Genomic DNA, 23,409 nt, shown 5'->3' on the forward strand with positions numbered 1-23,409 from the left:
CTATGCACAGCATGTGTGTTGTGCTCTGGAAATGTAATTCAATGTCCTATTTGATTTGACCTTCCGTTTATTTTTCAGATGATGGTACGCATCAATAATGTCCATAATTATTGACTGAATTAACTCAAGGTACACTACCAGCCCCATTTGGAACATTACAAAACTGCACTGTGGGGCAGCGCTGATAGGACCGGTGGAAGGCTGTCTCTAAACAGGCCTCTTCTGCCCCCTGCTGGAGTCAGACCCTAACAGACCTAGGATCCTTACGGACCTGGGAAGTCCAGTTTGACTGTTCCACGGCTGTATTTATACTTTCTCATCTGTCTAGAACCAAGGTAGACAGTGATTCTAAATGAAAAATAATGAATGCTGGCACCTGTATCAGACAGTCCAACAGACTAGAGTAGAGCAAGTTAAGACAAGACAGGAGTCCTTATTAACTTAAATCAGCAAAATGCAATGTAGACAGAGAATTATCTCACTGTCACACAGCACCAGTGGTTAACGTTTGGAACCTGGTTTAAAATATGTTTGAAAGAGCAGACATCCTGCTTGCCCAGTGGTTGAATTGCTTTAAATTTCTTCGAATTTTTTTGCAGAATACAACATTTCCACTACATAGTCTAAAGTAGGGGAGAAATAATATTTCATATATTATATGATTGCCTTTGACCTGTGATCTCTAGCAGCCGCCAAACGCCCCACAGATTAACACGTCCGACCTCTTAGTATTTTCGTCGTAGTCTCACTAGAACAGGGTGGAGGGACTGAGGAGGGGCTGAGTTCTCACTCAAGTTCAGTACATACACGGCAACTTCAGAGGCGCGGAGAGGGTCGGGCGCTTACGTAAGGACAACTCTGGTATCCAAGCTTGTAACTATGAACTTTTCAAACAATATGGCGCATGTGTACAGCTGCGCTACAGACTTAGACGATAAGACTCCTTGCGTTGGAAATTATGTATGTATAGAGAATTCGTTAGAATAGTGATAATATAATTTGGACGCAGACTCGTCGGAGTTTAATACTAGTTCGCAGCATCAGACCGCCCGCGCGCCTTCGACAACTTTTGAGCGAGCCTACAGTACTCACCTGCTTGCCATGAAGACTTGGAGCCTTTTCGGTCCATAAATGTTACTTTATAACAGATACCGATTCTTGAATGTTTTGTTAACGAGTATGCGGGTATTATGTATCTTTTTTGTTAGGTCATATGCTTTAGCGTAAATGTCTGTGACTGCAACTTAAACGAGACAAGCAAAAGAAATGCTGTTGAATATGAGGGAGAATAACACGCCGTTGTGTCAGAGGGAGAAGGAGAGAGACAGACTTCCCCCGATCTTCAATCACTCCACATCCGTAAGTATAGCATACCTACCAAGACTATAGATATATGATGCGTTGCATCCACTTGTAAGACCACAAACTATTTAAAGACATTATATGACATCCGCTTCACAATAAAATATTGTTTCTAACTAATTTGTGTAATTGGCAGCAATATTGTTGGCCAATTAACGTTATCGTCTGAAGTGCGAGATGTATGGAAATGCATTCACTTTCAATTCGCTGCCTCTTGGAAATGTTCAAAGATGAGCTAGACATTCCTAACCCTGTGTAAAATGTCCCCTTATTATATCCGAGCTTGCCTTATGGAGAATGTGTCAGTGTTGAAACTTTAGGGTGGGACGTTTTGGCCAACTCTTCTTTCTGTGTTCTCTAACTATATACTGTTGGAACTGTGTGAGTCATCATTTCTACCAGATGAAGTAACATTATCACTGCGGTCTATAAAAGGGGCCCAATAGTCTCTAAATAGCTGTGGTTTCAGTGGTTTTTAATGTGGTTTCTAATTGAGTAGCCTAATTTAGCGTATGGTGATTAGTTTTGAAGGCAGTTATAATAATACATAACAAATGAGTAAATCCAGGGGGTTCACAGGAGGTAACCTATCACTGTTATAAATCACCTATCCATGCCAATGGTGGAAAAGCCATGGCGGGTTTTCATTTTAGAGAGTGCAAAACATATTATAATGTGTGAGGGTATAATAAAGAAGAAGAATCTTGATTTATAATTGATAAATGATCAGATATTACTGATGTGTTTTGTGACAGGTTTTAGAGCGAGGGCCAAAGCTGCCATACCCCTCCATCAGCAGTCTCATGTCTTCAGCCAATCAGAAGAGAGATGCTGCTGGTCGCTGTCTTTCTTCCCCCTTTATCCTGCCCAGCATCAAACATGGTATGTCCCATCTGTTGTAGCTACAGGTTAACATGTTTACAACACATTCATAATGGCCGACATAGTAAGGTACTTTGAAACCCTTATACAACCCAAGATATGGCATGTCAGTTCTTCTATGTGTCTTGGTTTTGTATACACTGGCGGTAATATCTTTATTGGATTTCAAACTCTTTAGTAAACCACCACTATATTGTGGGAATTAGATGTAAGAAGTGCAGTCTCTGTGCAGCTTGTTTGCTTGTAACAGCCTTAGTTACGAAGGGTGCTTTATAATGTAAAGCTAATTCCTTCTAAAGCTAATGAACCTCCCAGGTGTTGTCTGCTGGTTCACTCACCTCTTATTCATATTCAGATGTTCTGTTGTTTATCAACTGTCTGGGCTCCACTCAATGACAACACTGATGTGCTAGACAGAGGAGCACTTTGACATTTAGAAACATCAGTGAGGAGCTTTCAAGATGAATCTCTTTCACTGTGTTTCACAAAAGAGTCTGTTTGAATTTCAAAGTGAACGACGGACGTCTGGTTTGAATGAACTGACAAGAACTGGGAGGCAGATGTGTGGTAGCTGCTCCTCTCAGATGAAAGATGCTGAAGGAGATTAGAGGATTAAGGACAACTATCATGGCAGGCCTTTCTTTGCAGAGGGGAAGTGGCTCTGGATGCAATAGGCAGAAGTCTGTTGTTGTGCATAGTGGCAGCTGAATGAACAGAGTGAGAGAGTGTGTGTGTGTGTGTGCACGCACAGAATGTGTGTTTGCATCTGTAGTTGTGTCTTGTGTAGCTGCTGAGTCAGACTGAAGTGTTTTCACAACACAAGCTGTTGAAGGTTGTTACTCAGACTAGCACATTTGTTCTGGACTGTCTCTGAATCTGAGTCACGACATCCATAAACGGTCTCCATAACCACAGTCTAAATCCACCATAGCTCTACATGTGCTATTCTGGATAATAACCCGCGTTCTGCAGACCAGTCACATATATGGCTAGTTTATGGACCAACTCTATGTTAAGATGTGACGTTCAAAGTTGTTAGTTGACAATGCAGTGGTGAGTGGAGATATGGAGACTTAGACTTGGACCCATTGCCTTTCAGTGTCACGGCCTGTTTTGATGTTGTGATTTAATGTATTAGCTTGTGATACAGCATTGTGTAGAACCGTACAGGAGAGGTTTATACAAAGTAAAGCACAGTTTGTATGATGTAGCTGTAGTCTTTAGTACATGACTGATGTACAATAGGTTATATTGCAGGTAGAGAGCTGCCCCCCCTGTGTCCTGAGGTCAAACAGAAACACCGCATCACCATCGACATCCTGCCCCCAGAGGTTAAGGCACGCCTCTCCTCCGAACCTGTCATCCCTTTACGAACCAAGACCACCAAAGAGTTCCTGTGAGCACACACACACGCACACAAGCACACACACACACACACACATCATCATCATCATCATCACAACAGATCTATCCAGTCCAACAGTGTGTGTGTTTCTGTTGTGTTGGTCCAGGGAGGACATGGACAGGGCCACTGTCTCAGGAGACTGGAGGATGGTCCATGAGTTCTACTGGACCACGTTTGGCTCCTTCCTGGAACTCAACGCTGCCTTCAAGGTGGGATGACACCATTGGCTGGCTGTGAACTGGTCCATCCTGACTGCGTGTCATGATTGTCTAATAGTGGACAGTTATCATGTGTGCTTTAATCCATGCTTTATTCTGACTTTATCCTACCTTAATACGACCTAATATACAATTGAAATAGCACAATTCAGTATTATTTCTTTAAATGTGATCTGCTGCTGATAGGTGGAACAGAAGGTGGTCATTGTTTCGGTTGGAGCTAAGTGTGTGAATGGGCTCTTTCTGAGGCACAGGAAAAGGGGCATTTAGCGAGTTGTTATTCAGTCTGCAGATGAATGAATGAAGTCATTCAGGAGGCTGTTAAAAAAACAGCACCTGTGCCTGGTTTCCATGGTGATCATTCCTTGTGAGCACAGAGGTATAGAGGGAGTGGATGGTCATGAAGGGTGGGGGGTTGGGCAGGTAATAGCTAGTAAAATGTCTTGTTATGGTGACAGGCGGTAGTTGTTAGTTGATGGAGGTCATGAGAGTCGAGATGTCAAAACATCATTAACAGCCCTCAGAGTCTTACATACAGGAAGACATTTACACTGAGAGGTTTAGAGCTATACCATGAGGCTGACTTATCTGTCTGTAAAACCAGAATGCCCCATTCGTCTAATGGTAGAGACTTGGACTTGGTGAATGGGGAACTGTGGTGTGGACTATGTAAAGAAGTCAGCCTGGTAAAGAAAATGGCTGTGTCATGTGTCTGCCTAAACGTGTTTATGTTCCCTTTCAGAAAGAAGCAAATGCTCCTTTCAACATGACGGAGGACTCAGGAATCAACACCAAGTTTGTCAATGCTGTCTACGATGCACTACCTCTCACAGTACGTTGACTAACATAACCGTTTGTTACGACGTATGCTAGGGAAAGTACGAATTCTGTCATCGTCGATGCATTTGATGTCCAATGCAAAGCACACTCTGGGTCTAAATAACGGAGAACATTTCTTGCTGCTTCTCCAGCCTCCTGACACCCAGAAGGCTGTGCTCAAGGGCATCATCAACTGTCTGCTGAGAGAATGGAAGGGGTGAGAGCGTCGAGCATCGTTACACACTTAAATGTATACACTCGTCTTGGTACTTACAGTAGCAAACACGGCGTCTTTAAATATCTGGCCTTTGTTTCAGGCGTCGGACGAAAGATGATCTCAGGGCCTATTTCATCCTTGTTCAGGTAACCGCTCTCTCTCGCATGTACACTCGCACACACGCACACACACACACACACCACACACACACACTCACAGACAAATTGATGTCTGATAGCACATGCCAGACTATAAATAGGCCATTATGACTGTAGAACATGGAGTACTTTCCTTAAACAGCTGCAATTTCCTCATTAGAGAAGTTACATCGTTTTTTTTCATGAAACACACACATGCACACACACAGACTTAAACACGTACTCTTTGTGCTGTACAGTTAAGTCCTGTCATTTTAGAAATTCAGTGTTGAGTATAACAGTCTCAGAGTCACTGGCAAGGCAGTCAGAAACTCGAGAAAACTTTTGATCTCCTCTCTCACCACATGGACCATTTGCTCCAGTCATAATTCAGGCGTGCGCACACACACACACACTCAAACACACACACACATACACACACACAGACAGACACACACACACACAGACACACACACAGACACACCACCCTCTCCATAATGATAGCTAAGTGTTTACTTCACACATGAGCTAGAAAGGCAGGCTCGGCAACATCCAAATATGGACATAAACGTCAGCCTCAGAGTCTGGGAGACAGGATGGAAACTACTTTTCTCTGTTTCTTAAAAGACATGGTTTCCTTTAATTCAACAGGGCAGTGAGTTAAATAGTAAAAACAGTTTTACTGTGATTCTAACTGAGCTCTCCAAGCTCTCTCTCTTTCTCTCTCTCTCTCTCTCTCTCTCTCTCTCTCTCTCTCTCTCTCTCTCTCTCTCTCTCTCTCTCTCTCTCTCTCTCTCTCTCTCTCTCTCTCTCTCTCTCTCTCTCTCTGTCTCTGTCTCTGTCTCTGTCTCTCTCTCTCTCTCTCTCTCTCTCTCTCTCTCTCTCTCTCTCTCTCTCTCTCTCTCTCTCTCTCTCTCTCTCTCTCTCTGTCTGTCTGTCTGTCTGTCTGTCTCTCTCTCTCTCTCTCTCTCTCTCTCTCTCTCTCTCTCTCTCTCTCTCTCTCCCTCTCTCTCTCTCTCTGTGTCTCTCTCTGTCTCTCTCTCTCTGGTTTAGATGTAGTCTGAAGGTGATTATGGTGGTCTGCTGCATTGATGTGTGGGCCCTTGATGGTCTGCCTGACCCACATAGCAGCCGATTCTGTGTGATGTTAAAAGGCAGAGGGCAGTGGCTGGGTGGAAGTGTGTGGTGGTGATGTCACCCTGAAACCTGCTTTTCCTATTAAAATTGACCTTTTTTCTCGAGCTTGCGCCCTCCTTCCCCCCTCCATCTGGATGTATGTGCCTGTGTGACTCTCCCCTCTATTCTCTGTTTCTGTCTCTCTCTCTCTCCCCTCCTGTTCTCTCTCTTTAGCTTCTCGTTTTACCCCAGTACCTCTATCCCCCGCTACCCGCTTTCTACACTCCTCTCTCCCTCATCTCCATGTCAAATCTCCCCCTCTACCTCCCCCTCTCCTGTTCTCTGTCCCCTCTCTCTGTTCCCACTCTCTTCCCCCTCTCCAGCTACTTTCTGTACTTTCTTCATGATCCCCCTCTTTCTCTCTCCCTTTCTCCCCATCCCCTGCAGTAGCAGATGAGGTCATGTTGGAGCAGAGCAGTCTGGTTTGCTCGGTCATGCCAATCTGTCTCAGCCTCTTTATTACAAACCAGACGTCTCGCTGCCCCGTCGCAATGAAAAACACATATTTCCTTTCTGACGGAGCTCTATTTAAACAACCCTCTCTTTCTTTTACTCCCACTCTCTTGCCCTCTCTGTCTCTTTATCACCCTTTGTCAATGTCTCCCTCTCGCTCTCTCTTGCTCTCTCACTCTGCCTCTCTCTGTTACTGTCTGTCACCCCCTCCTCCCTTGTTTCCAGAACCCCCAGTGTACCAGTCCAGCCACCTATGTCATCTATGCTCATCTACTGAGACAAGTGGCAGCGCTGGCCGAGGCAGATCTGTATGTCTTAATGCACTGGCTGAAGAAGTGAGTCTGTCCGTCCGTCCGTCCGTCCGCCTGTCCGTAATATGTTTCTGCTGCTGATGAGGAGTGTTGATCAAGCTGTGCTTTGCTCCAGACTGTCTTCTAAGCGCTTGAAGCACCTTGTGGAGCGTGTGCATCTCTTCATCTCCACTCGCCTGTTCCCCTCCAAGCCGGAGGAGCTTCCGCCTCTGGCCAAGTGCTCCTGGTGGATCCCCTCCGCCACCAAAGTCCTCTCTCTGCTTAGTGAGTCCCTAGAACCACCTCCACCTCTTTCCCAAGCTCATTGATTCTGAACTCTGACCGCTGACCTCTGACCCTGTGGTTCCTTGCCTCTGCAGATGCAGCCAACAGCCTGTCCAGTCGTCCTCTGCTGCCCTACGCAGACTTCTACAACCCCAGTCTGGAGCTGACCGACTACATGGAGGACTACCGCTCCTGGCAGGCCCAGGGCCCCTCCACCAGGTCAGACTCTCCTGCTAGCTCCACCAGGAGCTAGGAGGCAGCCTCTTGCTAGCTATACGAGGAAGGCCTCTTCTATTGAAGGCCTCTCCTATTGAAGGCCTCTCCTATCGAAGGCCTCTCCTATTGAAGGCCTCTCCTATTGAAGGCCTCTCCTATTGAAGGCCTCTCCTATTGAAGGCCTCTCCTATTGAAGGCCTCTCCTATTGTTTCAGACATTCTCTACTATTCTATGTACTACAGGTTTCTCATTGCTCTTCACCTGCGAAATAGGGTCTTGAGTCTCAATGTGTTCATGATCTGTCCCCAAGGTTCACCTTCTGTCAATTCCCCTTCATCCTATCTGCTGGGGTGAAGAAAGCCATCATCCAGAGAGACTCAGAACAACAAATGATCAGCACTGCCAGGGTAAGTCAAAGACACACACAACTGTACACCGAGTATGCACTGTGGTTACACCTGGCTAAAAGCAGTGTATCTGCTGTGTGTTTCAGCAAAGTCTGGTGGACAAGGTGAGTCGTAGACAGAGAGTGGACATGAGCCTTCTCTTCCTCAACATCAGGGTCAGGCGGCTGCAGCTGGTAGCAGACTCACTTGATGAGGTAATCAGACACACACACACACACACACACGTGCAACCCCCACCGTACACATAAACCCACATTAGGTAACAGCAGCACACTCATGGTCCTGTCTGCCAGAGTGTTAGACCTGTAGCAGGGGCTGAGGTCTGGAGCTAACAATGATGTAATGTTAGCACTGTGGATGAGCTGAAGTCTGGAGCTAACTATGATGTCATGATAACTGTAGCTGGGCTGAGCAGTGATGCTAACACAGATTGTGAATCATGGAGGATTCCACTGTCCTGAGATCACGTCTTCAGTTCTCTCAGTCTTCTGAAGGCTGGAACCAAAGAGGAAATGTAGATTCTCCCAGAGAAACCCCATCTTGGATGTAACAAAACCTTAAATGATCTTGGCCACCTTACCAAGTTTTGTCACAGTGATTGGCTCAATAATAGCCACTGTTGGTTTTCATGTTCGAGTTGAATGTGTCATCTGACCACCATCTTGCTTTGTTATTTATCAGTTGACCAGAAACCGTGCAGACCTGAAGAAGAAGCTAAGAGTGACCTTTGTCGGAGAGGCGGGGCTAGACATGGGCGGACTCACCAAGGAGTGGTTCCTCCTCCTGATTCGTCAGATTTTTCACATGGACTATGGTACGACAGACGAGACAATGTTTGCTCTTTTTCTTCTAGAAGAATACAAATAGCGATTATTTATCAAGCTCTCCATTTGCTCTTACTTTCTCACACCCACACATTGTTCACTGAACAGTCACACACACACACACACACACACTAGACTTAGTTCTCATGCCTGTTGAAGGTTCCCATGACAGAGAAAACCAGCCGCTGCTGACTACTTTATTAATAGACACACTCATTCTCTCAGGGACTCTTAGATTCTGGAAAAAGAAACTCATGCTCTCTGACAGTGTTAGTCTTCCCTCCCAGGTCAGAGATTGTGTTTGTGTGTGTGTGTGTGAGAGAGAGAGAGAGAGAGAGAGAGAGAGAGAGAGAGAGATTGTGTATGACTGTGTGTGTTCTGTGTCATATCTGGACATATGTTTTACAGCTTTATGTGTTTTTTTTGTGTGTCCTTCTCTCCAGGCATGTTTACATTCCAGAAGGACTCCCACTGTCACTGGTTCAGCAGCTGGAAGTGTGACAACAACTCTGAGTTCCGATTGGTTGGTGCTGTATCCTTTGATTCTATAGTGGGATGTTTACAACCTATCAGTGAGGGAGGAAGTGTTAACAGCCTATCAATGTCTAGATCCAGTTCCTGTGTCTCTAGATTAAATGCTGCCAAGTCTATGGGCCTACTCAATTTAACTGTAAACAGAGAAATGTTGTGATGAAAGGCACTATGTTAACATTACAGTAGCTCATCTTAGCTGTGGTAGTGTGTGTGTGTATATCTGGTCTTATGCGGTAGCCTGTCATCTGTGGAGCAGTGTTCATGTGGCAGTGTTTCTCTCTGCGGCTGACCAGCCTTGCTTCGCTGCACAATCACAACAGAAGAGATGAGGGGCAGGGAGGGAACCAGCCTGCCAGCAGGGCTCCTGTCGTGCCATCACCCTGCTCACTGTCTCCTCTCCTCGGACACGTTGTCCTGCCCACTTCCCTTCCACCTCACCTCTCACAGAGGTGGCTCTGTCCGTCCGTCTCTGGTTTCTGAATTTGTCTCTTTGTGTATGTGTGTGTGAATGTGTGTGTCTGCCTGTCAGTCTATGTCTGTACATAACACGCTGTCTGGGACACAAGCTGATGTGAAGAAATAGAAAAGTGCCATGTCACTTTAGGGAGATCAGAATAAAAGAGTCAAAGGAGGGGTGCCAGACAGAAGGAAAGAGAGAGAGAGAGAGAGAGAGAGAGAGAGGGGAGCAAAGAAAAGAAAGAGAGGATAAGGAGGATGGTAGAAAAAAAGTTGCAGAAAGAGAACAGAGATAGAGAGACAGAAACACACAGCTTGTAATGTCATAGTGCATTTGTGTGTGTTTGTGCTCTCTTTCTGGACGGGCTTGATGGGGCTTGTGGTGTGTGATGGAGAGATGAAGGAGAGTTATAGTTGTGCGGTGTCCTAGGTCTGCCGCAGCTCAGTCTCATCTTCAGTTCCTGTGGAATGTTCCTGATGGCCATGCCAGGAACCCTCAGACTGTTTCTAAACTGCTGTCTACCTAGCTAGCATACTGCCCCGGGCTTTAAGGGGACAGCCTTAATTTCTCTCTTTCTCATTCCCATATGAGTCTCCCTATATTCTTTCTCTCTTTCTTTCTCTCTTTCCCTCTCTCTATTTCTCGTTTTTCTCTCCCCCATTGTTTCTCTCTCTCTTTCCAATCTGGGTCTCTCTCTTCTTACTGCCTTTATCTCTCTCTCTCTCTCTTTAGTTTTCCATCTATCTGTTTTCTCTCTCCCTGAATGTACTGCTATGTATATAGCACTAGCTCCTCCCCCTTCCTCTAGTCTGTAGTTCCATCTGGTCTCCACATGTAGACAGCAGCCAGTAGCAGCTGCCAGAGGCCCTCCCCACTCCCACCTTCTCTCCTTTTTCTACCGTCTCTCCTTTTCCACCTCCTTCCCCACCCCCACGTTTGCCAGTCCCAAACTCCTTCCCTCAGTCTCCCCTCCTTCCCTGTCTCCTTCTCCCCTTCCCTACCTCTTTCCTTCTCCCCACCTTTCTCAGTCCCGACTTCCTCCCCACCTCCTTCCCCAGGCCTAACTTCCTTCCCCAGTCCCACCTCACTGCCCGTGGGCCTCCCTATTTCCTGTGTGTATGTGTGTGCATGTTGCATTGCCACTGTTGTTTAACCTTAACTGGTTGTATAACAGCTGATGGGCCTAGCTGTGTACAACAGCATCACTTTGGACATCCGCTTTCCGCCCTGTGTCTACAAGAAGCTTCTAACCCCACCGGTTCCACCCTGCAATCCAGACGCTCCTGTCGGCATGGCAACACTTTCCCTGGACGACCTGCAGCAGGTCATGCCGGTATGTAACTTTGCCCCCCCCCGGTCAAATTGTACTTCTGAGTAACATACTGTCTTTAAAGTATACTTGATATATCTGGGTTGGTGCATTGACTGGTCAGAGTTGCAGTGTCATTTTGAGATGATATCATTGGTCTTAATATAATGAAGGGAAGAGGGTGAACCCGCTTTTGACCCAAGCTAGAACAGTCGGTCAAGTTCTCCATACTTTGTTAACAATTATCCACTGGGTGTCAAGAGGGGGGGTGCTGGAAGGAGTTCTGCACTGGCAGTGTGATTAGTACCTGGCCACAGCAGAGTGTGATGCTGGTAATAGGACTGTGGCACGGGCAGATGACTCATGAGGAGGTGCTGAAGTGTGAGCATGGCACAGGAGTGGGATAGGAGCAATCTGTACACGCAGCGTACACACAGCGTACACACATGCTCAAACACACACACAGTTACACTCATAAACACACTCACACACTGAGGCTGAGGTGTCAGATTCACAGCTCTCACTGCTGAGTCAGCATAAAAACGTAATATTATATCACTTTGAATAAATGAGGAGTTAAATAAATAGTGTATGTTCCTTTTACTTACCAGCAGAGGGCTCTGATGCTTCACTTTTAAACCGCACACTGAGCTTGACAAACTAAGAACATGCAACAATTTGTTGTGTCATGCTTTCCCGGATTCTATTATGTTATCTAAATCAAGCCAGATACTAATACAAATTATTAATTTTGATATTTGAGTAGTGTCAGATATTCATTGTGTATGATACAAGAGTATGACTGTCTCCAAATTGTGGGATTTGTCAAGTTAGTCTTGCTGAGGCCAGATGTTGGTGTGTGTGTTTGTGTGTGTAGCTGGGCAGCTGGCCATGGGCCTCCAGGCTTATATAACAGCCTCTACATGTGTTTATCTCTATTTTGGGCATACACTCTCTCCACTAGAATTGGAACACAATTCCCAAAACAAATTATTTTGTAAAAAATATTTCTAACGTCTGTCCAGTGATCCAAATAGATCATGTTGTATGGTTTCCAGTTTGAGTCATTTAAGAAGCTTATATCACATGGAAAAATAGCAGAACATGTATATTTGCACTTACTATTTAATACAATAAAGCTGCCACTGGAAATTCCTTATTAGGAAGAAACACTTATGTAACTATGTTCTAAATAGTGCATTGTCAGTTTGACTTTGGACTTTGTGAACCAACTGTTGGACTGGATTTGACTCAGATGAGAAGGGCTAACCTTCTCCACCTCTCTCTGAAAAGCCAAGTCACTGTAATGACTCACAAGATCCAGTCCATCCCACATACCTGTGCATGGCTACTGTATGAGGGAGAACTAACTATCCTTCTAGTTGTGCTGTTTCCACTGTACTGCCAGGAACATTTTGTTGTAGGATCCAGCAAAGAAACAAGGAACAGGGGATGAAAAAGGGAATCAATGAATAGAGAAAGAAGTGAAGTAATCTGCTAGTCACATTTTCCCTTCGTTAAAACTGTAAAGGTGACGTTGCGCAGGCTGGGGTTTCCACTGGCAACATTAGCATAGTGTGTTTAAAACTCCTTTGATTTGTGAAGTCAGCTCATGCTTTATAACTCTGGCGCTGTTACAGTTCTTATAGAAAGATAAAAAGCAAGTGTTTGAATAGCAAACTAGAGATGCAGGCATCTAGTTAAAGGTGCAGTATGTCAGTAATACAGTGGTGATGTGCTCAAGGACATAGATGTGGTTAAAGGTGCAGTATGTTGATAACACATTGGTGATGTGCTCAAGTACATAGATGTGGTTAAAGGTGCAGTATGTCGATAACACAGTGGTGATGTGCTCAAGGACATAGATGTGGTTAAAGGTGCAGTATGTAAGTAACACAGTGGTGATGTGCTCAAGGACATAGATGTGGTTAAAGGTGCAGTATGTCAGTAACACAGTGGTGATGTGCTCAAGGACTTAGATGTGGTTAAAGGTGCAGTATGTCGATAACACAGTGGTGACGTGCTCAAGGACATAGATGTGGTTAAAGGTGCAGTATGTCAGTAACACAGTGGTGATGGGTTTCAGGACCTAGCTCGAGGTCTGGCTGAGCTCCTCAACTATGAAGGCAACATAGAGGAGGACTTCTGTATGAGCTTCCAGGTAGGAGCACACACACACACACACAGCTTTGTATCTAGTGTGATAGAGTTAAAGTTGATGATGACGATGATAACAATGGTGACGATGAAGATGGTGATGATGACGATAATGTGACAGGTCTGCCATGAGGAACTGGGAATCGTCAAGTCCTACAACCTGAAGTCTGGAGGAGACAAGATCCCAGTCACCAACCAGAACAGGAAAGGTAAATGAACCATACTGGTGGCTTCACCATGAGCTAAAGCACCTCCTCAACCAGTTGCATGCAAGGCGATTTCTCATCCCTTAACCATTTCATTCAGATCACTGCTCATGACATACAGTGGGACTGATAGACCTCCTCATGATGATGATGTGGTGATGTGTCTTCCATCCCTGCAGAGTTTGTCCAGCTGTACATAGACTTCCTGTTGAACAAGTCCATCTTCCGCCAGTTTGCTGCTTTCTACCACGGCTTCCACAGTGTCTGCTCCTCAGACGCACTCATGGTGAGGGCTTGGATGACTCTGGGAAACATTTGAGTTCTTGCATACTGGATGAATTCATTATAGATTCATTATATATAATATAATACAATATAGCATACTATATAATCCAACAGACAAAAAACACAACAAAGATAGTTTGTGTGTTACTGAGGGTCGAGCTGCTCGGGAAATGTGAGGAGGATAGGAGTTCCTGTGGATATCCTTCCCTCTCTCAGTGAGTGGGGGAGGTTCCCAGGACAGAGGCCAGGTGGTGTCATGTCTCTAGCTGCTCAGAGCTCTTCGAAACTTCCAGACCAAGCAGCAGGGAGGCCTGGGTAGGCCGAGCGGAAAGAAGTGAAAGAGCTGGGGGATGTGTGCGTGCGTGTGTGAGTGTGTGTGCCTGTGTGTGAGTGTGTGCGTGCATTTCTGTGGATTTGTGGGTGTGTTGAGTGTTTTTAACCACTCGTGCATGTTAGTTTCAGTGGAAACTCAGTGTGTGTTTGTCTGTGTGTGCGTGCGCACATGCACGTGTGTGAGAGAGCCTACTGTTTCTCTGGGCGTGCTAAATGTGTTCACAGGGGTACCCCGCCCCCCTCTCTTGGCACCGTTTTCTAATGGTTGAAGTTGTGTGCGTAATTGGGTGCGTGTATCTGTTGTGTGTGTGCATTCTTGTCTATGTGCATCGGTGCGTACGTGCTTGGGTGTTTATTGGTTGTTTTCTCCATTACCCCCACGTGCGTGTGTGTGCATGCGCGTTGTGTGACTAAGTTGTGTGCAAGTATGTGCTTGTGTGTATGTGTGCCTGTTCACCCACTGTGATCATGTGGGCAAACTGTGAGTGTGTGTGTGTGTGTGCGTCTGCCTGCATGTGCGTGTGTGTGTCCCTGTCTCCAGTCAGTATCCAGGCTGCTGCAGCAAACAGAGAGGCAGGCCTGAGCAATGAGAGAGTTGGAGCCCTATAGAAACCCTCTGCGCTCCCTGCCCCACTGTACAGAGGCAGGACTCCCAGCCATGCATATCAATCAGGGGCTCCACAGAGCCACAGTCTCAAGACTCACACAACCCTGCAGAGTTTTACACCCGGGCCCTGTCTATGATCTGTCTATATGGTTTGTCTGGGTCAGACCACTGTTTAATGAACTGCAGCTAGACTGCCTGTTGGAGCAGACTCCTACGTGTTTGTACACGAGACACACTGTAGGCTGGTGTTGTTGTACCGCTTGTATAATAATGCTTTGTGTGAGAGTAAAGTAGCTACGTAGAGAAGTGAGCTGCCACAACGTGTGGTTGGAAATGAGTGTTGCAGGCGTTCTTCCTCTACACAAACCCTCCAGTTCACTGTGGTCCAGCAGTGTGATGCTCTATAAACCTAACTCAGGTATGACAGCAGTCAGACTGATGGAAGACTCCTGTCGGTTTTTGCTTCGAAGCAACACCTTCGAGATCAATATTAGGTAGTTGGATCATCCCTCAGCGTGTGTGTACGTGACTGAGGCCATGAAGTGCATTTCTGTTGCGCCACAGCCATCTCAACCTCAAACCTGCACTGTTAAACATTAATTATAGCCGTTCGCTGTATTCATCCATCAGAGAACGTTCCATAGTTTGTTTACATTTACATTTAGTCATTTTAGCAGACGCTGTTATCCAGAGCGACTTACAGTAAGTACAGGGACATTCCCCCGAGGCAAGTAGGGTGAAGTGACTTGCCCAAGGACACAACGTCATTTTTTGGGGGGGAATGACGGGGAATTGAACTGGCAACCTTCTGATTACAAGCCCGATTCCAAACTGTTTGTTTGTATGTGTGTTTCAGTTCAGTTCATGTCTCAGTGGTTTTCAGCAAACCAGCATGTACAGAAGTACCGAATCCAGAAGTACCGAATCCTTAAGTAAGAAAAGTAACTTGGTGTGTGTGTGTGCACAGTGTCCAGTGAAGCAGCATTCCTCCCCTCCCACTGTTGGGTCTGCTACTGAAACACTTGGTAGTGTGCCACAGTAGCTCAGCTAAACTGGACGGACAGCAGTCAGCGTTTCCAGTGCTGCAGCCTTAAGGAGTTTCAGGAGGGTTTAAAAGGGTTTCTCTTGGAGGGTTAATGAGAACCTAATCCCCCTCACTGTTACCAGATGACATGAGGGGGTGGGGGAGCTCTTCTGTGGGGTTGTTGTTATGGCTACTAGCCCCAGGGCCACCTATCTGCCCTGACAGAAGATCCTGTAGCTCTTCTGGTATTAGGTAGCCTGTAATGTCATCAGTTTAACCACACCAAAGGATTTTTATCTTTATACCCTTGATTCTCAGACGTGTGTGTGTGTGTGTTTGTGTGAGTGTGCATTATGCTTGTTTGTGTATGTATATGTGAATGGAGGTGCATGTGTGTGTTTCCGCGGTGTGTATCGATGTGTGTATATGCATGTGGCATGCACCAGCACCTAAGTTGGTCAGTTACAAGACATAGAGGGCTGAACATATTTTAGCACTAGGGAAAGCAATTAGCCCCACTCCTCCTCCTCCTCTCATGCAACAGTTGTCTAAACTCTCTGTGTTTACGTAAGCGACCACAATCTACCCGACCGTCAGCTGCAAAAGAGGTTTTGGGGGAGGGGTGGGGGAGGGTAATTGGCAGGGGTTGGGGGAAGGGTGTGTCAGGGAGAGGTGGAGGTGTGTTGGAGGGTGCTTTGGTAACCCTAGCCTGCCCTGACCTTCTACTGGGGGGATGTTGCCATGGGTAATCCTAGGGCCTGAACAAGCCGTGTTGTATAAGTTAAAGGCCCGGGAACTGGGGTGGGGATTGAAGGAGGAGAATGGTTTAATTGGAAAGTGGAGCAAAGGTGGAGGGGGGAGGGCACGAGGCAGGGGAATGGAGGAATAGGGAAGTGGATGGTAGATAGAGGGGGTAGGGTACGAGGCACAGGAATAGGGATAGGAAAGGTAAGCGGAGGGAGGGTGACATATATGGTGAAAGTGTGAGAGATTGTGTAAGAGAGGGTGAGAGTGGATGGGAAGGTAAGACAGGGTGACAGTGAGGGGGAGAGAGGGGGAGAGAGTTATTTGAAAGGCTGAGACAGGGGGAGAGTGAGAGTCAGGCTGAGAGAGAGAGTGAGAGACGGTGACAGTGAGAGAGAGATAGAGAGAGAGAGAGAGAGACGGTGACAATGAGAGAGAGAGAGACAGGGTGAGAGACAGAGGGCGTGTCTGTGTTGGGAGCCATCGGAGCCTTGCTCCGAGCAGTGATAAGGCTGTGGGCTGGGAGGTGATAACAGGTTAGGACCGGCCCAGCTGGATCGAACCTGGTCAAGGACGTTGTGGCCCCTCACAGGACAAACTCAATCAGATCAGACCTGGAACATGAAGCTAAGCACATATCATATCCATGCATTCATCTGATCTGATGCATTATACATTGCAGTAAATGTAAATAAACTCCCATTTTGAACCACTTTAGCGAAGTGAACTGATGCCAAGATATATACATTTTGTAGAGTGAAGGTTACATAGAGAGAGTCTCTACTGAGGAGGACGCATGACTAAGGTATAATGGGGTCTAAAACTGAACAGGAAGTTGATCTTGAATTCCATTCTGCTGTATGCACGAGGTCTGAGTATCAAATCAAATGTTATTTGCATCGCCTTTTTTACAAAAATGGTCACAGGGGGCTTCACACACGTCAGTAGAACTGCACCTAAACCAACCTAAACCTGTATGACTTTAACAGTGGTGGTTGTATAGTGGTTGGGGAGTGGTCAAGATTGTAACAGAGATTGTGTTTGTGGTCCTACCAGCTGTTGCGTCCAGAGGAGGTGGAGGTGCTGGTGTGTGGCAGTCCTAACCTGGACATGAGCACCCTGCAGAGACTGGCCCAGTATGAGGGCTACAGCAAGACTGATCCCACTGTCAGGTATCATACCATCGTCTATACTCTCCTTGCATTACTGATGCCCAAGACAGGAATAGAAATGACTAATGATACATTGGATATCAAGACAATAAAGGCCTCTGTAACACCTGCCCCCTAACCCCCCCCCCCCCCCCCCCCCCCCACACACACACACACACACACACTGCAGGGCCTTCTGGGAGGTGGTGCTGGCGTTTCCTCCCGAGATGCAGAAGAAGCTGCTGCACTTCTCCACAGGAAGTGACCGTGTGCCAGTAGGGGGTGTGGCCGACCTCAACTTTAAGATCTCCCGGATGGACGTCTCCACGGACTGGTGAGGAAGGAGACCTCTCTGTCGGTCGGTCTGTCTGTCTGTCTGACCGTTAGTCTGTCCACCTGCCTGTCAGTCTGTTTATGTTCATCATCCCTCTGGCGTCCCCAGGTTGCCGGTCTCTCACACCTGTTTCAACCAGATCTGCCTGCCTCCGTACAAGACCAAGAAGGAGCTCAAGCAGAAAATAACCATCGCCATGTCCAACTCAGAGGGCTTCGGCCTGGAGTAACCTCCCATGCGCGGGCACACACACACACTCTTCGACACACAATCACACAGGTGCACCAGTGCACACAGACATTTCCACACCTTGAGAGACTGCCAGGGATTGCGGTCATGAGATATGTCTACATGCAGGTGACCCATGGCATGTCTGGACACGCACCTGCCTGTTACCCACTACTCAAAGAGATATTGCTCAACAAGTCACCTGTTACTGTAAGACCCTGAAGGCATATCAAGGTCACACTTTCCAGAGACTGGCAGCCCTGCCAGGTAGTTAGCTAGTGTTCCACTAAGCTCTGGCTTATTGATACCAGACTGGACACAGGGAAGGGGGGTGCGCGTTGTAACAGAACTGCCGTGTGGCTTTTTAAAGACATGACCTCAATGTGGGATATGATAGGAATGTGTGTGTGTGTGTGTACTGTAATTTGGTGTGCCGGTAGGAGGGTGTGTGAGTGTGTGTAGGAATAACTGTGTGTGTTAAAGTAGTTTGAAGAACGTTCTGCAAGAGGGTGGTGTGACTTTCTTAAAGAGACAGAGAACCTTTAGCTAACCAACCAGAGCTACGCCTCTCCCTGACCAAGGCCTGCATGCCTGGAAGAATAAACTCAGTCACGCTCTGACGCTGGTAAATTATAAAGAATAAACCTTAACATATTTAAACTAATATATATTTGCTTGGCCTCAGAAATGTTGGGACCATATTGGAAGAGGCAGTTTGTGTGCCAGAGTATTATGATCTGACGATCCTTTCTGGCTTTTAAATGTTGGGACCAGAGAGGGAAATTAATCTCCCAAGTTGTTCAGTAGTTTGTCATACTATGTAGGATGATATGAAATGTTACTGAAGGTTGTGCCATAGAAATGTACATGTAACATTTGTTGTTGATAGTCACTGTGCACCAAATGTGTAATTCTGTATGGGAACGTGAGAGTAGTTGTCAGTCATGTTGCTATTAGACATGTTATTATGTAGCATCTTGGTGTTCTATATGTAATATCTTAGTGTGATTGCAGCGTCCACTCTCAGGTTATCCACGTCCTGTACTGTATGGTCATGTGAAAGAGTTTCCAAGCTAATAAAAGCTTCTTTGTTTACTTTTCTTGTGTAAGAATCTTTTGTGGGTTTTAAGTAAAGTTTTTTTTTCCCCCAATGCTAGTTGTGATTTGCATTTAGTAACATTTAGTAGTCGGTCTAAGAAGTGTGAAATAATGTGCTGTTGCAAGGGAAAGAAGATTTAAGAAGCCAACCACTGGTACATACAATGCAGTTATTCCTTATCTAAGGTTATTTCTGGCCAGTGTGAGAGTGGACAAGAAAAACTGGACACCCACCCAGACTCTCTTATCTTTGGCGACTGACCATGTCTGTGACACCACATTCTTCCAGAGGCAAGTTTAGAACGCTCTGAAATACTGCTGTCGTTCATCACATGCTGGATTGGCAGGTATGTATGGTGACAAGATGCTGCCCTTCCCATATAAAGGTCACTGGAGGACAGAAAGATATGTCCCAATGAAGTTACCTGGGATGGAGGGAGGGCTGAGGCCACTGCCACAAGCTGAAGCTGGGGCTGGGGTAGTGGGCGGCTGGCTGCCCTGGGGACTGGGGGTGAAGGCTGGGGATGAGACGATGAGGAAGGGACCAGTGCTTGTGGTTGAGGCTGGTTGTGGGGCAAGGGCCCACATATTGACTCAACACTGGTGCTTGTATGCTGTCCATGATCAGGCCCCAGCACACCTAAGAGAAGAGAGACACGTAGAACACAGCAGGTCTATAGCAGGGTAGGGCTGCCAGATACAACAGACTTACAGAAATAGAATCCTGATACCGACATAAAGAGCCCACTTTGTTGACTAAACCTATCTACACAATGCTGTTTACTGTCTTCTGATCATGTACTTCTTTAAAGGCATTTTTTGGGGGGCTGAACATACATTTTTGACAAATTACTATTAAGTATAAGTCCTTAAACGTTCTGTTCTGGTTTACCCCATTTTCTCTCTCATGGTCTATAACCGTCTCAAGAGGAGCGTGTCCACGCAATGCTTCCCAGTACATGTCCTGCAAACAGCACCAGGTCTAAAGTGTGTTTGTACAGAGGAACAAGGACTGTTCCAAGCTCTCCTTCCTCCACTGCTGCAGAGCTCCCCCGCCCAGCCAACAACAGGCAGCTTCATATGAACTCATATGTTCCGTATGCTTCTGGGTACACGGTGTTACAGAACACAGCCAGGACCGGCCCAGACTGTGCTGAGGGACATGTCATGACTAAACATTGCATAAAGAACCAGGAAATGGCGTGATTGGTTAGCTGTGCAGTGCATATGTTGTCTGTGCAGTGCATATGTTGTCATCAAAGATGAAGTAAAGCACATACTTACTGAGTACCGTATATAAATATACTGTGTATACCTTATACACAATGTATTATAGTTAATGTCTTTTAAAGTAAATATCCGTTTCTATTTAAAAAAGGATCTGCGACAAAAATGTGCTGATTCATGCATTCTTTCTCAGTGAATCAGACAGAAACTGCATTTCCCATGGTAGCAGAGACCAACCTATTACAGAGCAGCTGGAATCACCTGATTGATGGCAGTCAGTTTTCTGTGCAAGAAGAATGCTGTTCCTTCTGCACTAATAATCACCCCTCACAATCACCCCTCATGGACAACAAAGTTGCTGATACATTTGAGCAGTTTGGTTCCTCATTAGCCAACACTATGACCATAAAACAGTTTGTGGGCTTCATCTACACTTTTCTTCATCTGCAGTTTATTTGCCCTTTCTCAAATACTTTTTTCTAGATCGACAGTTGGTTTCCACAGCTACTATGCAGTCTGGCTGTTTGTCTTTGTCTGGCGACAAAGAACGCGTCGCAGCCTGGCCTGAATCTGTCTGTTGGAACGCAACCCTCTCTCCCTCTCCTTCTTATCTCACCCTCTCCATGCTTTTTGTCCTAATCCAGTCTAACCTCCTGTCTCTAACCCTCTACCTCCACCAGTCCCACATCTTCTCTCTTTTGACTCTCTCACTCTAAATTCCATCCTCTCCAAAATACAACACCTCCCCCGTCTCCAAACCTGCCCACTCTGCTCTGTGCTGTCCACATGCTGGACGGGGAGGGGGGAGCGGGGCGAGAGGGGGGAGCGGGACCAGAGGGGTGAGCGGGGCGAGAGGGGTGAGAAGAGTGGAGGATATCAGAAGAGAGAGAGAGAGAGAGAGAGAGAGAGAGAGAGAGAGAGAGAGAGAGGAGAGAGAGAGAGTGGGAGGGAGAGGAGGGACACTGGAGGGAGAAAGGGAAATTAAACTCTCAGATGTACATAGCCCTGTGCATATCTATATCCTGGGTTACGAGTGTGGTCAGGAAGCATGGCCATGCTGATCTGACTGACCGGATATCAAACCATGGTCTCCTGCTTATCAACCCAAACATCCAACATCAGGCAAACAGGACATTCTTGTTGACCTGGGTAATTAACCCATGCACATGTGGAGTATTTGCACTGCGGCATCAGGAACAAGATTCCCATCAGTCTGCACAAACAGAAATACAACAATGTCAAATGCTACAAATATATAGGAGCCTCAGAGTTCACCCTTAAACAGTCACTGTTGTTACTCAGGGACAGTCATCTTCCCATGCTTTACATAACAGTGAAGAGATCCAGTAAATCAACTGTGGAACCTTGGCTTGAGACAACGTGTTCTTTGATGGGATCTATTTTAAAGTGACAGAGGGTGAGAGAGAGAGAGAGAGAGAGAGAGAGAGAGAGAGAGAGAGAGAGAGAGAGAGAGAGAGAGAGAGAGAGAGAGAGAGAGAGAGAGAGAGAGAGAGAGAGAGAGAGAGAGAGAGCGAGTGAAAGGAAAAGAGACAGTGAAAGAGGAAGAAAGAGAGAGGCATAGAGAGGTGCAGGAGAGAATGAGAGGGGTTGGAACAGTTGAAGTGAACAGTCTACCACTTACTTTGTTGTTACAAGTTACAGCATACAACCCACATGCCGTCTTAGACCCCAGTTACAGGTGGAGAATGGGAATTGACCATAGCCACCTCACGCTCCACTCCATTGTCTCTCAGTATTCTTATATAAGGTGACCTGGCTGTACGTGTACTGACAACATTCTTAGTCTGAAGCTGACAATCGAGGCACACGGGTCCTTCAACCTCCCTTTAGAAACGCAGGGGAGCGATGTGAAGTACTATATGTGGAACCATGCTATCATGACAAGCTAGCATGGCTAAATCAAATACCACCGTCAAGCCTCCTCTTGGTCTAATGATGGAGTTTGGTCTTAGAGACGATTTGATCCCTGACAAGTAGGAATGGTCATCGTACATACGCAGTAAAAAACAACTCAAACAAGACTACGGTATTTACAATATTCTATACATCTGTGTGTAAATGGCTGCTTCCTGCCTCACTCTGTCTTCATCTCTACGTCTCTGTTACACAGTTCCTAGTGATTTGCTGAGGGACAGTGAGGCTGGTGGCCAGTGTTCCAGACATGTTATGCTGTGAGCCGTGTCAACGTGAAAAGCTCTGAGTCATGCCATGTCACACACACATCTGTCACAGGGAGGATTCCCTGAAACGATGACCATAACAGCATAATCCATGATAACTGGAGAGTGGAACACAACAGACAGGGAGGGGGGAGAGTCAGACAGACAGACAGACAGAGAGAGAGAGAGAGAGACAGAGAGAGAGAGAGAGAGAGAGAGAGAGAGAGAGAGAGAGAGAGAGAGAGAGAGAGAGAGAGAGAGAGAGAGAGAGAGAGAGAGAGAGAGAGAGAGAGAGAGAGAGAGAGAGAGAGAGAGAGAGAGAGAGAGAGAGAGAGACCCGGGGGAGAGAGAGCCTGTGATGACTTTTCAAAACTGAATCTGAGAGCCCTTTCTGTCTGCCCCTCAGGTCTGCCTGTGTGTCTGTCCTCGTGTCTGCACATGCTTTTGTGTTGTTGTGTGTGCCTACCTGCATCCATGTGCATGCATGTGCACATTCCTGTGCATGCATATGTGCATGCATATGCATGAGATTGTATGTGTGTGTGACGGTTCAGCAGGGACAGAAACTGGGGCGTGTGTGTGTGTGTGACGGTGCAGCAGGGACAGAAGCTGGGGCGTGTGTGTGTGTGACGTTGCAGCAGGGGCAGAAGCTGGGGCGTGTGTGTGTGTGTGACGTTGCAGCAGGGGCAGAAGCTGGGGCGTGTGTGTGTGTGTGTGTGACGTTGCAGCAGGGGCAGAAGCTGGGGCAGGCGAGGACTCAGACAGACTGATGGATGAAAGCTGACAGCTTTGCCTCCCCACCTCATCCCTGTGAAAGACATGCCCCAGATGCAGTCAGAGAAG

At 46.5% G+C, this 23,409-nt stretch overlaps 1 protein-coding gene across 2 annotated transcripts; it reads left to right on the forward strand.

Moving 5' to 3' along the window:
• Positions 1-818: 818 nt before the first annotated feature.
• Positions 819-19,156, forward strand: hectd2 (HECT domain containing 2). Of its 2 annotated transcripts, none has more exons than XM_062475189.1 (21): positions 819-1,359; positions 2,118-2,244; positions 3,490-3,640; positions 3,756-3,858; positions 4,610-4,699; positions 4,839-4,903; positions 5,004-5,049; positions 6,895-7,004; positions 7,096-7,244; positions 7,340-7,463; positions 7,772-7,868; positions 7,955-8,062; positions 8,550-8,682; positions 9,136-9,224; positions 10,858-11,016; positions 13,079-13,153; positions 13,271-13,358; positions 13,535-13,641; positions 17,405-17,520; positions 17,690-17,833; positions 17,942-19,156. In XM_062475189.1, exons 1-21 carry the CDS (start codon positions 1,267-1,269, stop codon positions 18,060-18,062), a joined length of 2,295 nt encoding a protein of 764 aa, XP_062331173.1. In that variant the 5' UTR covers positions 819-1,266; the 3' UTR covers positions 18,063-19,156. The 2 variants fall into 2 exon arrangements, with proteins under 2 accessions (XP_062331173.1, XP_062331174.1); XM_062475190.1 differs by having other exon boundaries at positions 3,502-3,640.
• The last annotated feature ends 4,253 nt before the right edge of the window (positions 19,157-23,409 follow it).

Source organism: Osmerus eperlanus, chromosome 12 (assembly GCF_963692335.1).
Source record: "Osmerus eperlanus chromosome 12, fOsmEpe2.1, whole genome shotgun sequence".
NCBI lineage: Eukaryota > Metazoa > Chordata > Actinopteri > Osmeriformes > Osmeridae > Osmerus > Osmerus eperlanus.

What these genes read in the sequence shown, in the direction of transcription:
- hectd2 (XM_062475189.1), top strand. Translation starts at nt 1,267, where the DNA reads ATGCTGTTGAATATGAGGGAGAATAACACGCCGTTGTGTCAGAGGGAG. An exon ending in AACTCAACGCTGCCTTCAAG is followed by an intron (nt 3,859 to 4,609) that starts GTGGGATGACAC and finishes GTTCCCTTTCAG; the next exon opens with AAAGAAGCAAATGCTCCTTT. An exon ending in ATGGACGTCTCCACGGACTG is followed by an intron (nt 17,834 to 17,941) that starts GTGAGGAAGGAG and finishes TGGCGTCCCCAG; the next exon opens with GTTGCCGGTCTCTCACACCT.